The 14,136-nt window shown below is 38.3% G+C and overlaps 1 protein-coding gene across 2 annotated transcripts in view; it reads left to right on the top strand.

Annotated features, from left to right (window-relative positions):
* The window catches only part of MAST4 (microtubule associated serine/threonine kinase family member 4), a 924,748-nt gene that overhangs the window by 178,245 nt on the left and 732,367 nt on the right, over nucleotides 1-14,136 (top strand). For both annotated transcript variants that reach the window (XM_033929923.1, XM_033929917.1), the window contains exon 2: nucleotides 9,532-9,685. In XM_033929923.1, coding sequence (XP_033785814.1) covers nucleotides 9,532-9,685 — 154 coding nt within the window. The remainder of the gene's footprint in view (nucleotides 1-9,531; nucleotides 9,686-14,136) is intronic.

The raw sequence follows: 14,136 nt of genomic DNA, 5'->3' as shown, positions 1-14,136 counted from the left end.
TCACAATGAACTATTTTTCGTATTTGCGGACTAAAAGCTCTATATATTGTAGTGTAAAATATTAGACTCCAGTTGGCCATTCAGAAGACTGACTTGCAGAAGATCCTTGAACCTTTCTTAGAGAAATTATTGCATGACTGAGCTCAATAACAATGAAGGAGAAGGGATAAATGGGAGTATAGCAGGCCAGTCACAAGTGAAGTTTTATAGCAATAAACGTCTTGTAAGCTATGAAGAGAATAATTGGCTAAAGAATATATTACCCCTTCTCCAAACAATTAAGTAATTTGCTATGTTTATCATTCTACAGTAAATATAAATACTAGAGCAATATATTTACTGTAGCATTAAACAAAATAGACTGACTTATACGTATGTGTGTAGTTATAAAAATGTTTAAAGCATCAGCTATTAGGCAGCTTTGCAGCTTTGTCAAAAAAATAAGATGAAGTTTTCATGTGGCTGTTTGACTACTGTAGAGCACCACCTGGTGGCTCTTGCTTGAATTCTTAATTAAGATCTAGGCTTTGATTTATTTATTCATAGACACAAAACACGAGACACCTATGTTTAAGAGGTTTTTTTCTTGGCATAAAATAGAACAACTTGGGAATAACCTGCTTTAATTTCTGAACTAACGTATGTTCTGCATTGTGTAAACAGAACACTTGAGCTCTCTCAGAGGTCGATTTACTGAAGTTCATATAATTTTGCTTGCAAATGGTGATATTCCACATTACTTTTCTTTCTTTTTTTTTTTTTCTAAATCTTTATTGATTGTTAAACTTTGACAGTGCAATGCAATTATTTGAACATAAACATTTCATAAAACGCACTATTAAATACACAATTTTTACATAAAACAATCTTTCTCCCCCCTCCTTCCAATTATTAATTCAAGAAGACAAATTATGTGATTACAATATTATAATTAAGTAATTTTAATAATCAAAATACATTTCCCTCCCCCCACCCCCTGGATGTGTAAGGAAATTAAACAAAAAAAACACAACAAAAACATGACAATTATTGCGATGCAACAAAAGCAGTCAATAGGCTCCACGCTTTATTAAATATATTACTAAACCCCAAACACTCTGCATTCATTCTCTCATACTTATAAGTGGTACAAACATTTGTCCACCAAAATGTGTAATTCAGTCTGTCATAGCTCTTTCAATTATGTGTAACCATTTGAATGGCTATTCCCGTCATGATCAAAAAAGTCAACTTTTATATATATCCAAAGAAGGCTTAACGTGTAAAAGCGTACCACAAATTATGGCTTCATAGGTTAAGGGAATTGCTGATTCAAGAATAAGATTAATTTGTCCCCAAATTGACTTCCAGAAATTAAGTATCAAAGGACAATAATATAACAGATGATCCAAAGGACAATAATATAACAGATGATCACTATGCCAGCATCTATTAGATTTAGAACTGTCTAATTTTTGTAAACGAACTGGGGTCCAAAAAATCCTATGCAATAAAAATAACCAAGTTTGTCTCATAGATGCTGACATTGTACATTTCAACCTCCAAGACCAAATTCGTGACCAACGAGATACAGAAATATACTGTTTTGTCTCTAAGACTATTTTTTGGCTTTTTATTTAAAAATTCAGAAATTAATTTGTATCACTGGGCAGTCTGATTACTTTTCTATTGTGAAATTTATGAACATGTCCTAAGGACATCACAGCAAAGATAATTATACCTCTTGAGGTATGCAAAAAGAGGTATGCTAAGTACTTTTTGCTCATAATTTAGCACTGTGAATATTGTTAAAGAAATGCTGGTATGAAAATTCATATAAAGCAGTTAAATGAGTAACATTTTGAAAGTGTGAACATAAGCGTATGTATGTGAAAATCTTGTTTTCTAAATGTAAAGCCAGCCTCATGAATAAAATAGGAAAGTTGTGTCCCTAAAACCAATCAATGCTTAGTGGGTGCTAAATACTATGAATCCCATGTTATACCAATAGGTTTCTTAGCATTTAACATGTGCTAAACTTTAGAAAAAGGGAACCTGGGGGGGCGCTGCTGAGCCCGAGCAAGATGGCAGCTGATCTCTGAGCTCCCGCGATTTCCCTCAGTAATCGGGCAAACAACTTAACGGAATTCGCCCAATCTTGCTCGGAGGAACGCACACCGTGTCTACTAAGGTACCTCTTACCTCTTTTCCAACTCGTTTCACATCCACGATGTCGGACAAGAAAGTGGGGAAGCGGCATAAGCCAGAGCCGCTCTCCCCTTCAAAAGCACCGCTTCCTGCGTCTGCCGACGATTCTAGCCGCGAGATTCTCGCTGAATTGCGAGAATTGAAAGAGCTAGCCACAGACACCAAAGCCAGCACCGACGAAATAAATGAAAAATTAACTGTGATGTCGGCTGACTTTGCCCAGATGCAGACACGTGTTGGTCTGCTTGAAAACAAAATGGAGGCTGCTACCAACCAGCTAACTGAGCTGAAGAGACAGACAAATCGCATATCCCTGCTGGAAAAAGAACTTGCTGATAGCAATGACAGATCTAGGCGATGTAATATTCGTATACTGGGGCTACCAGAAAATGGAAGAGATAAAGATCTCATCAAACAATTGGAAACCTTGATCCCACAGCTGCTGGATATAACATTTCAAAGAGAATTTGAAATTGAAAGGGCACATAGGGTGCCTTCCCACCGTGCTGCTGGTGATCGTCTGCCCAGACCCGTCGTGATCAAACTACTGCGTTACCAGCATGTATTGGATATCATGCAGAGAGCAAAGATCAAGGCTCCGGTCAAGCATGAGGGTGCTACTATAATGTTTGTTCCTGATTTAAGTAAAGCTACTGCTCTCTGTCGCAAGCAACTACTCTCCTACAGACCACAATTAAAATCACTGAATGCAAAATATGGTCTGCTATATCCGGCTCGCATGAGAGTGACCTTAAACAACTCAACTAAAGATTTCCTGAAACCAGATGAACTAGCCTCCTTTATTGAGCAGCACTCTCCTACTCCAATCAATCAGGTGTGATTCACTCAAAGTGATATACCAGTAAAGACAAATGTAAGATTACTCATGTTTAAGGTTTGAAAATGTAACATCACGGTGTGCTTTTACTCTGAGTTAGATGGATCTGTGTTATGTTTTAAAATGTGTTTGCTTATTTAATATGAATAAGAATCACTGTGGAGGGTTCACAGGGATTTTCTTTGCTATCCTGTCTCTCTTAGTCGTTCTCACACATTTTATTGTGACTTGTTAGTCACTTACAGTTATTCAGGAGGTATACTAATTTTGAGTGATGAAGGTATATATTATATGATGACAACGATTTGTTTAATAATGTGTGCATTAATATGTCTCAATTTCCATTTAACTGCATACGCATTCCTTTTCCTATGTCTTCTTGAATATCTTTATGTCTCTTAAAATAGTGTCACTTAATACAAAAGGTCTTAATAATAAAGTAAAATTAAAAAAAATCCTAAATTACCTGGACTGTCAGCAGCCAGATATCATAATGCTACAGGAATCACACCTTGACACTTCAACGTCAGCCAAAGTGAGGTTACCCTGGTCATTACCGCCTTTCTTTTCTCCTGCAGTGGACAAGAAAGGGGGTGTAATAACTTTGATAAAGAAAACTAATGCCATTTCTATCCTGTCGTCTTCTTGTGACCTCAATGGTCGGTGGGTCAAGGTTACAATTAACTTTGCTGGTTTAAGTTATTGCATATTTAACATATATGGTCCAAATACGGACAATCCTGATTTTTTTCATTCCATCTCTGAATCTCTACTGGATGATGCATATTCAAAATTTATTTTAGCTGGTGATTTCAACATGGTTCTAAATCCGAAGATTGATAGAAAATCAACTTGCGCATACAAAAAAGGCCGCTCATGGTATGCACTACAGGACCTCATAAATAATGCCAAGTTGCTCGACATATGGAGACACAAACATAAAGGGGAGGAAGACTACACCTTCTTTTCGCCCCCACATTCCTCATATTCGCGTATTGATTTTTTTCTTATTAGTGACTCCCTGAGGACATCTGATATAGAAGCAGAGATTCTACCAATAACTATATCTGATCATGCGGCTATCACCATGCAGATCACAGTAAAATCATCTATCAAGTCTCCGAGACAATGGCGCTTTAACAATGCATTATTGCAAGATGAAGTTTTCTGTGATACCATAAGAAACCACATTCAAGAGTACTTTCTGTTTAATACACCTGAGCAGACATCTTGGACATGTTGCTGGGATGCCTTCAAGGCATTTATAAGGGGAATCATTATTACATTTACAGCTAATAAACACAAGAAATTAAGAGAAGATTTACATTGCATGGAGATGGAAATTAAAAACATTGAGCTTCAACATCAGCAATCACCGATGGACACCAATTTACTATTCTCTCTGAATCGTGCCCGCTTTAGATTTAACTCCCTCTTGAGTAATAAAGCTTCGTTTGCCATACTTCAACAATCTGCATCCTACTTCGCGGAGAACAACAAATGCGGACATTTATTGTCCAACTTTTTAAAAAGAAGGGAGGAAAGATCCCAAATTACTGTTATCAAGTCAGAAAATGGTGATGAACTTACAGAACCGACAGCTATATCTCATGCATTCATGAATTTCTACAAATCACTTTACTCCTCTGAACTTGATTCTCCGATGCTGATACCGTCATTTCTGGAAAAGATCAAACATCCGCGTTTGGATGAAGCTGATAACGTTTTATTAGACGAACCCATCACATCTGACGAGATCTCAGAGGTCCTAATATCCATGGCACTTAAAAAATCACCTGGACCAGATGGCCTGACGGTAGAATTTTATAAAGAATTCAAAGATGTACTGATTCCCTTCTACTTGCCATTCATAGAACATCTCATTGAAACGGGAGAGATTCACGGGTCTTTCACTGAAGCTACAATTATAGTCCTGCCAAAGCCTGGAAAGGATGCCCGCTACATTACTAACTTTAGACCTCTGTCCTTGATAAATGTAGACGCTAAAATTTTTGCTAAACTTCTAGCCACCCGTCTGCAACGTGTAATCACCAAGCTAATATCATCAGATCAAAATGGCTTCATCAATGGACGCTTTTCAAATGATAATACTCGTATCCTCTCTCATGTTATTGCTAAAGCACAAGATTTGGACACTGAACTACTAGCAGTTGGATTAGACGCGGAAAAGGCCTTTGACCGTGTAGAATGGCCTTTTTTATTTTCTGCATTGCAATGGTATGGCTTCTCTGATTCCTTTATTGCTAAAATTAAAGTACTCTATACAGCTCCCACCACCAGGACTCTCATAAATGGAACGCTGTCATCTTCATTCAGACCTTCACGTGGAACAAGACAGGGGTGTCCTCTGTCCCCCCTACTATTCGACCTAGCATTAGAACCCTTACTGTTACATATCAAACAAAATCCAAATATATGCGGATGTGGTCTTCAACAACAAGAAATTAAACTATCGGCGTACGCCGATGATATATTACTTTATATTACGCCTGCTTCATTTCCTCACTTACTTTCCTTGATTGACTCTTATGCGAAGGTATCTGGATACAAGTTAAACACCAGTAAAACCGAGGTAATGCCTCTAAATTGTCCAGCGTCTGAATCTGAAATAACATCGCATGGTGTAAAATGGTCTCCCAATTCTCTGAAATATTTGGGCGTTCTTTTCGGCCCTACCATTGATGAAACCATTCAACTCAATGTGGAGCACATACTGAATATCATAAAATCTTCAACATCAAAATGGTCCCCCCTGTCACTGACATGGTGGGGAAGACTCGAATCAATCAAGATGACATTAGCTCCGAAGATTAATTACATATTATCCATGCTACCCTTCTACTTGCCTCCTACTTTATATAAACAAGCGGATTCTCTTCTAACTAAATTTTTATGGAAAAACAAACAGCCCCGAATCGCATTATCTAAATTAAAGGCCCCACGCTATGCTGGTGGGGTTAACTTCCCTAGCTTCTTACATTATCACCATGCTTTTCTTTTACGTCAATGGACATATGGACACCATAATACTCTGCAATGTTGTTCACCAGCATGGCGGATAGTTGAACATAAAATGTATGGAGAACAAAGACTGAAATTCTTGGCTGGGACCTCACTATCAAAATCTGATAGGTCAGATAAAATTCTATTGGCATATAAAACAGCTGTTGATGCTGCAGACTCTACTTTTACATCTAGATGGGCAGACTCTTCTTTGATTCCCTTATGGAACAATGAAAAGCTTAAAATATCAGACAAACAGCTGGTCTGGCAAGAATGGCAAAATACCGAGATATGGCTAGTGAGGGATCTTCTGAATAAGGATAAATGGATCCCCTTTTCTGAACTATCACTTTCTCGTGACTTAGCTAAATCCCAATATTTCAAGTGGAACCAACTTTATCACTGCATAAGCCACTCACTACCGAACCTACTCCACCGAACTTCTGAACCTGGTCTATATGTATTACTGAACTCACTGCCTGTCCAGACAGCTAAAGCTTCTTTTTGGTATAAACTTCTTCAGAAAGCCTCATTTCTGGAACCCTTGGAAATGGAGGTGAAATGGATCAAAGATCTCAATCTACCTTCGGATGCAATTGACTGGTCTGATTTATGGGCAACATTATTTAAATCAATTAGATCTGCTTCATTGTTACAATCCACCTTCTTCGTATTACATAGGGCTATATGGACTCCTGTACTGTCTAACAAAATAAATCCCACTACATCCCCACTTTGTTGGTCCTGTAAACAGACTACAGGAACGATGGAACACCTAATATTCTCATGTCCTTTAATTCAGGACTATTGGAGTAAAGTATGGTTAACTATTTGTAATATATTGGGTCTAAATGATACTCTATCTTATGCTATCATCATAGGTAGAGAACAAGCTCTCTCAGGCTCTATTAATTCTGTTATGTCTCGATTATTCACGCTTATGATATCATTAGCAATCCAATCAGTCCTATATTGTTGGAAAGATCTCTCCAAAATAGATTTCCACATGTGGTGGAACTCATTATGCTTAATAGGAAAGTATGAACGTATTCTTGCGGAACGATCAAATACGCTATCTAAATTTAACATCATTTGGAAGCCTCTTATAGATTATTGTGGCAATTGACCTTTTGTTTTCAAACTGGTGTATGTAGATATGCTCATCATATATAACTTTGTTAATTGTACCTATTCTGATATCTGCTTATGCACATATATTACGTAGTAATAATTGAAGTTGTTACTAATGAGATTTTTGATATCCTCATCACACTTATTATTTTTATTAATACTTGTATAACATGTTGAAATGTATTCCCTGAATTGTGTTCATGTTTATCTACCTGTTATTTCTTTTCTGTAACTGAAGCAATACATAAAACCAATAAAAACGTCTGAACTCAAAAAAGAAAAAGGGAACCTTTTTGCACAAATGTTCATTTTTTTGTGCAGACTTCTCAAAATTTGGCACATTTTAGTATATTGGCCTCTTAGTCTGTGGCACTTGGAAACTGTAGCCTGATTCATGGAAGAACAATGTAAGATGTTGGAATTATTGATTATTAAGATTTCTTGACACACCTATCTAAAAGTATGCTCTGAATTGCTTGCAATCAACATAAATTATAGAAGACAGTGCATAGAATATTATTAAATAATACATAGAGCGGGTGAATTTATAAAACAGTATGACAGTTTGATTATCTTTTTCATCTCTGAAAGAAGTAAAATACAAATCAACTACAAAAATCTGGAATTCACTTTCTGTAGAGATTCATGCTACTCTAGTTATCAGTTTCAAAAAATTCTGAAAATATGATTCTTTCGTATGTCTTTGTCAAAAGTTTAGTTTGACCTTGACTTTCACTTTATGTAATGAAAATGCTGTTTGTAATCCACTGTTTTAGAAGCCTATGTTAGGATCTTGAGACTCTGTTTTTGATTTTGCTGTATTTTGCCTTTATGTAGCAATAATATTGTTGTTTGTAATCTGCCTTGAACTCCACTTGGTGAGGATTTGGCAGTTTATAAGACTATACATAACATAACTTTATAAAGGCTTTTTATGTATATATGCCTCAGAAGCTGCTGTTGTATAAAAATATGGATGGTGAAGTTAGGCACATACTTACATGCATCTTTAGAGTAGGTGTGTTTAGGGGAGGAGTTTGAATGAAACATGGGTAGAGTCATGATTTACCGTATATACTTGAATATAAACCAACCTGAATATAAACTGAGGTAACCTTTTTCCCCCCCAAAAAGGAAGAAAAACGGTTGACTTGAATATAAACTAGGGAGTTTATATTCAAGTGCCCTGCCTTGCACCCAGCCCTTCTTTCCTCCCTCCTTTCTTCTCTTCCTACCCAGCCCTTGATGCCCACTACAGGTTTGCCTGAAGCCCTGATGGTCCAGTGGTGAACCAGGAACAATCTTTCTCGTGTCCTGTCCTGATCAACTCTAAACCACCCCGCCTCCCTCTCACCTCCCTGACCCCTGCAGACCTTACCTTTAAAGCCCTGATGGTATAGCGGTGAAACAGGGCAGGAGCGATCTTCCTACGCTCCTGCCCCGTGAGAGCTGCAATCAAAAATGCCTGCCACGAGTTCCCATTACAGTCTTGCGACCTGGGTTGACCACTGTTGGAAACAGGATGCTGGGCTTGATGGACTTTTGGTCTGTCCCATTATGGCAATTCTTATGTTCATATGACTTCTTAGTGTTTATTAACTTAGGTATGATGCTGATGGGAATTTCACTAAACATCAGCAGAGTAGATGGCAACACAGTAGGCTCTGATGTTGTTCTCAAGAACAAGCTTTATTATAACACAAGTATCTTACTGACTTGAGATGAATTGTGTTTCAGCCAACTGACCTGCATCAGGAATCAGTATTTTCTGAAAGATGTTGTCACCTTAAGCTCTGTTTGGTGCTGTTTCAAAGGCTTTCACAAATAGAGAGTGTTCTTGTTGTGTCACATTAATGATCCCTGCGTAATGCAACAACATCCTTTGGCAAATAATAACTCCTGATGCAGACCAGTTGGCTGAAATACAGTTTATGTTGAGTCAGTGAGATACTTGTGTTATAATAATAATAATAATAACTTTATTTTTCTATACCGCCATAGTCAGGCGACTTCTAGGCGGTTTACATTATAAGAAGGCTGGACATTCAGCGAATAGCAAAAATCTTAATACAATACGATATCATAGATCCACTTACAATACAATACTGTGAGTCTAAATACAATAACATATAATACAGTCTAAATACAATAGTATATAATACAGTGAGTCTAAATATAATATTTATAATAAAGCTTGTTCTTGAGAGCAATATCAGTACCTATTGTGTTGACGTCTACTTTGCTGTTGCTTGCTGATGGGAATTTACCATTCCTGTATATGATTAATTTGCAAGGTCCAAACTCTGCCTTTGGTTACTATAACACTGATGCATGTTTCTATCTTTCCACAGCTTGATCATATACTCTCACCTCCCTCTATGCAATATCGGAAATCCAGTAACCCAGAAGTTTCTTCTAGCCTTTCTAAGTCCTCCAAATTGAAAAGACAGCTCAGTGCAGATGGACAACAGTTGAGAAGGGGGAGCCTTGGAGGAGCCCTAACAGGTAATATATAGATTGGCGTAGAATATTTTAAAAATGAATATTAGATAACTGTTTCAGTTGAAATACAAATTTATCTTAACTGAAAATTTGTAAAAGATGGATATTAAAACTGATATTTGCTTTTGCTTATATCTAGGGCTAGTACAAAAGTGTATTGGTGATATAAGTGAAAATTCAGTCATGCCCCTCCCCCCAACTTTTAGACCCTCCCCCAACAAGTCTAGATATGCCTAATTGGATAGTAAGAGGATCATTCTATAATGATCAGCCAAATGTGGGCACTAAAATGCAGGGTGCTGAGTATGAATTCTATAATGGCATCTATGGACCCAGATTCTTATAAAATATTTATTTATTTATTTTATTTAGATTTATTAACCATCATTTCATGAAGAGATTCACCCCAAATGGTTTACAATACATTGAATAGTAATCAGGTACTCTTAAGTATTTTCCCTGTCTATACCACCTTTAACTGGCAAAGCAGGATAAAGCGGTGTACAATCTAATATTTATAAAATATCGATAAAAGGCATCACCCATAATAACATACTCACAAAGAAAAAACAGAGAAGGGACAAATGGGTAGTACACCCAAGCAGCACCCAAGTCAGCCTGGATATGCTTGCCAAATAACCAGGTCTTGATTTCTGCCTTAAAACATTTAATGGATAGTTCTGAATTCCAGAGCAAAGGAGCTATAAGAAAGAAAGTATAATGTAGTGTGAACTAACAGCTAACGTACAGAATCCCATGTCTTTATTAAAGAACATTTATGCCTGCCTTTTACTGAACGTAACTGATAATGTTTATACGTTGGCGAACAAATACTGGCTTGCATTCTATCCATTCCCCGTGTGGTTCACTGTTGCTTCCCACTAATTGTGAATCTGCAGAATGGTATCACTTTAAATCTCTGAACTACTCCCCTTCTGCAGTGGAGAATAGCTCCCTTTTCAGTTTTTCCTTCTGCAAGCAAACTCAGAAGGTGTGTTCTGATCTGCTGTGTTTCTTTTTGTTATTTTCAAGTGTTTTGCCGTTGGTCTTTGAATTCTTATCTGTGTGGCTTCAGTGCTTGCAGGTCCCCTTCTTGGGGCATACTTCACCAGAGAAAGGATGCAGTCCCACGTGGTTGGACTGCTGCTCCCATGTCAATCTCATCAAGTACCAGTGGAGTCAGCCTGCTTTGTGTCCCTTCAGGAGCTTGGGGTCCATTCCCCTGGGAGCTGCTCATCTGCTGATTTATGAGACTTGAGCACAGGCTGTAGGGCCCCTCTGGGTATTATAGAGTCAGCTGTGAAGTTTCTTCTTCCCCCCCCCCCCCAGCATTTTTGGTGTGAAATTTCCAGCGGCGGCCATCTTGGATTTGTAGCAGGAGTGATTGTTGATCATGGTAATGATCCCTGAGTGTGTCACCTTTTCAAATCAGTTTCCATTTCACTTGTCATTTCTGACGTTGAAGCTCAAGGCCCAGCAACCCTCTACCTTTCAGTGTTCTGTTATGAGCAGCACTAATCCAAAGATGCCCTTTTTCTTTAGTCACTGACCAATGGGAGTCACCTGAAGGCTCTATGAAGGTAGCTAAGGCTATGTCTAGGTTCTGTCCTATGGCTGCAGACTTCCAACAGCTGTTTATACAGCTAAAAGTGGATTCCACAGTAGTACAAGTGACTAAGCACAGCTCCCTTCCTAGTGAGGGTGGAGTGATGCTTAAGGACGCACAGGACCGTAAGATGGACGTGATCCTTAAAAGATAGTTTGAAGTGCTGGCTTTGGGTATGAAAAGCCGCTGCCAAGCTCCTCACTAGCTGACTCCAAGAACCACGCAGACGTGCAAGGTACTAAAATGAGACAATATTTTATTTAAGCAGAGTATAAAAATATAACAGCAAAAATGTATTAGCAAAATATATTGTCTCAATTGGTATACATTGGAGGGATTGGTACAGGTAGATGTCAAGGCAAGAAATATCTAGCTGTAAGCATCCTTAGTTTACACAAAGGCCTGCATCGATTTTTGTAACCTTCTCTCATGGCTACACTTTCCACTCTTGTGCCAATCAAGGCTCATCTTATCATATTGCAAATTTGCTCCTATCTGCCATATACTATCATTTTCCGGTTACCATGGCTGCTCTTATCTATAAATGACCAATCCTTACACACATCCATAGTTTCTTCCTGTAGTTCTGTCTTTCCTTATTTGGCAAGTTGTGGGCAGCATTGCTAGCTGTTTTTCTGTGCTAGCCTGTGTCTGTTCGTCCTAGGTAGACATTCCTAAGACCTGACTCCTGTGTCTTTACATGCAGGCTTGTTTTTCTGTGCTTCTCTGTACCTTTTTGCTCACATGATCCAAGTTCAAATACATTACAGGCCTGTATTCTTCCAGCAAAGCCTTATTTCCCAGCAAGACCTACATAAAACTTAAGCAGACTGAAAATCCAAATTGAAATACAGGTCAAGCCTGCTTATAAAGTCTTGACATCAATGGTAAATAAGAGTTCCATTTCATGGGGGACAAAAGACCCTGCCTCAGGTATCAAAGCTGTAGCAGCCGCCTTCTTCATGACATGGGCCCATCATACCAGATAAGATGCGAGCTTCCTCACATCCTAGCACAGACTAAATTAATAATTAGCACATTTCACTTGGATCTCGTCAGATGACCTATCCGGACCAATCCAGAAACATAACTTAGATGAAAAGCCTTTCTGTATAGAGTCTCGCACAAGCCATGTAACAGAGGTGCCTTCATTAGATAAGAAACATAGGAGCAATGCCTCCCCCAAGAATCACACAGGCTGAGCATATAGGCATAGCTGGATGTCCTTGATTAGAATACAGTTCTGGTACATACCCAGAATGCTTCAGGCAGAAACAGCAAAGATGTATTCTTCTTTCTCTTCTTGCAAGGTTTAGACTGGAATGATTTCTTGCAAACAATGGTTCAGGCTTGATGATGTCAGAGAGGCCTAAATGCAAATAAGGAAACACCCCTACAGAAGATTAGCAAAGTATAAACCTAATCTTTCAAATTTTAATGCGGAACTTATAGTTTTCTATAAGTTATGCATGTAAGTATGGGACCTGCCCATTTGTGTGTCTTCCTTGCAGTTGTACACTATGTGGGTTGCACCTTAAGCTTGTAGAACACGCTGAAGGATTTAATAAATGGTGCAATTAAGATCTACTCTAAGCATCGGTTCTATAAAGTTCACTTAGCACTAAGCAATCTTTATAGAAAAGTGCTTACTGTAGATTTCTGCACCCAACTTTGGGCTCAATGACTTTTCTACATGTTGAAACCTGGTGTAAATCCTCTTGCCCAACTGGTGGTAGTTGGGTGCATAAATCAAAGTATTCTATAGTATCACACCTAATTTCTGGGAACTCCACTGACCCAACCATGTTCCTCCCATGGCCATGCCTCCTAATGAGTTGCACACTCTGAAATTTAGGAGTGCATGTTATAGAATAACATGTAGGGCAGGTGTGTGTGTAACTCCTAACTACTGCCAATTAATTGCTAGTTAACCACCCATTAATGCCAATAATTGATTACTGGCTCCCCACCCGGTGCATCCCATGATGCACTGCATGGGGTGGGGTGCCACCATTTTGAAGATGATGGTGCCCAGAGACAGAAGCAAGTGAGCATCACTTCTGTCTCACTTCTTCCTGGTATAGAGGGAGGGAGGGGCACTAGACTATCAGAGATATCTTTTTTTTTTTTTAATGAGACTCTGGGGAGAACTAGACTAGCAGGAAAGGTTTTGAGGAGGGGGAAGGTTACGACCACTATATGTATGTGTGTGTGTGAGAGGGAGGGAGGCCAGAGGACCATTAGACCACCCAGTTACTGCCTTAATTTTAACCGCAAATAGCTGTATGTACTGTGGGTTTGAGGGTTGTGCAGTTTGCTTCTGAACTTAGAGACATTATTCTGTATTTACTGTGCCTGTGAGGTAACAAGAGTTCAGAATTTGTTAATAAAGGGGCTTTTGTTTCACTTTTTATCCTTGTCTGAGTGAGTTTTATGAAGGCCTCACTTTCACAGCAACACACACACTACCACACCAGATAAATAGGACCGCATAAAAAGTAGTCGTATCTTTGTCTGGTTTAACTTATCCAGTTAACAGCTGAATATTTTAAAGACTTTGTAATTTATTGTGTAAACCGCCAAGAACTGATGGTGTGGCTGTACACAAAAATAAACTATTATTATTATTATTATTATTAATATTGGCCTTTCCCTGGATAAGTTCTGATTACCCAGACATTTCTCAGCATTGAATATCTGGGCATAAAGTTAGTGGTGGCAAAAAAATTCCTGACTGCGGCCAGCTGAATATTTACTCCTTTATTGCTACCATCAAACTCAATGCATTTGTTTTAGATAGGGTATAAGTGTTTATTGTTCTGCTGAAATGGCAGTTATTCACATTTAA

The sequence above is a fragment of the Geotrypetes seraphini genome, chromosome 1 (genome assembly GCF_902459505.1).
Source record: "Geotrypetes seraphini chromosome 1, aGeoSer1.1, whole genome shotgun sequence".
Taxonomy (NCBI): Eukaryota; Metazoa; Chordata; class Amphibia; order Gymnophiona; family Dermophiidae; genus Geotrypetes; species Geotrypetes seraphini.
This window is presented reverse-complemented; position numbering and strand designations above follow the sequence as displayed.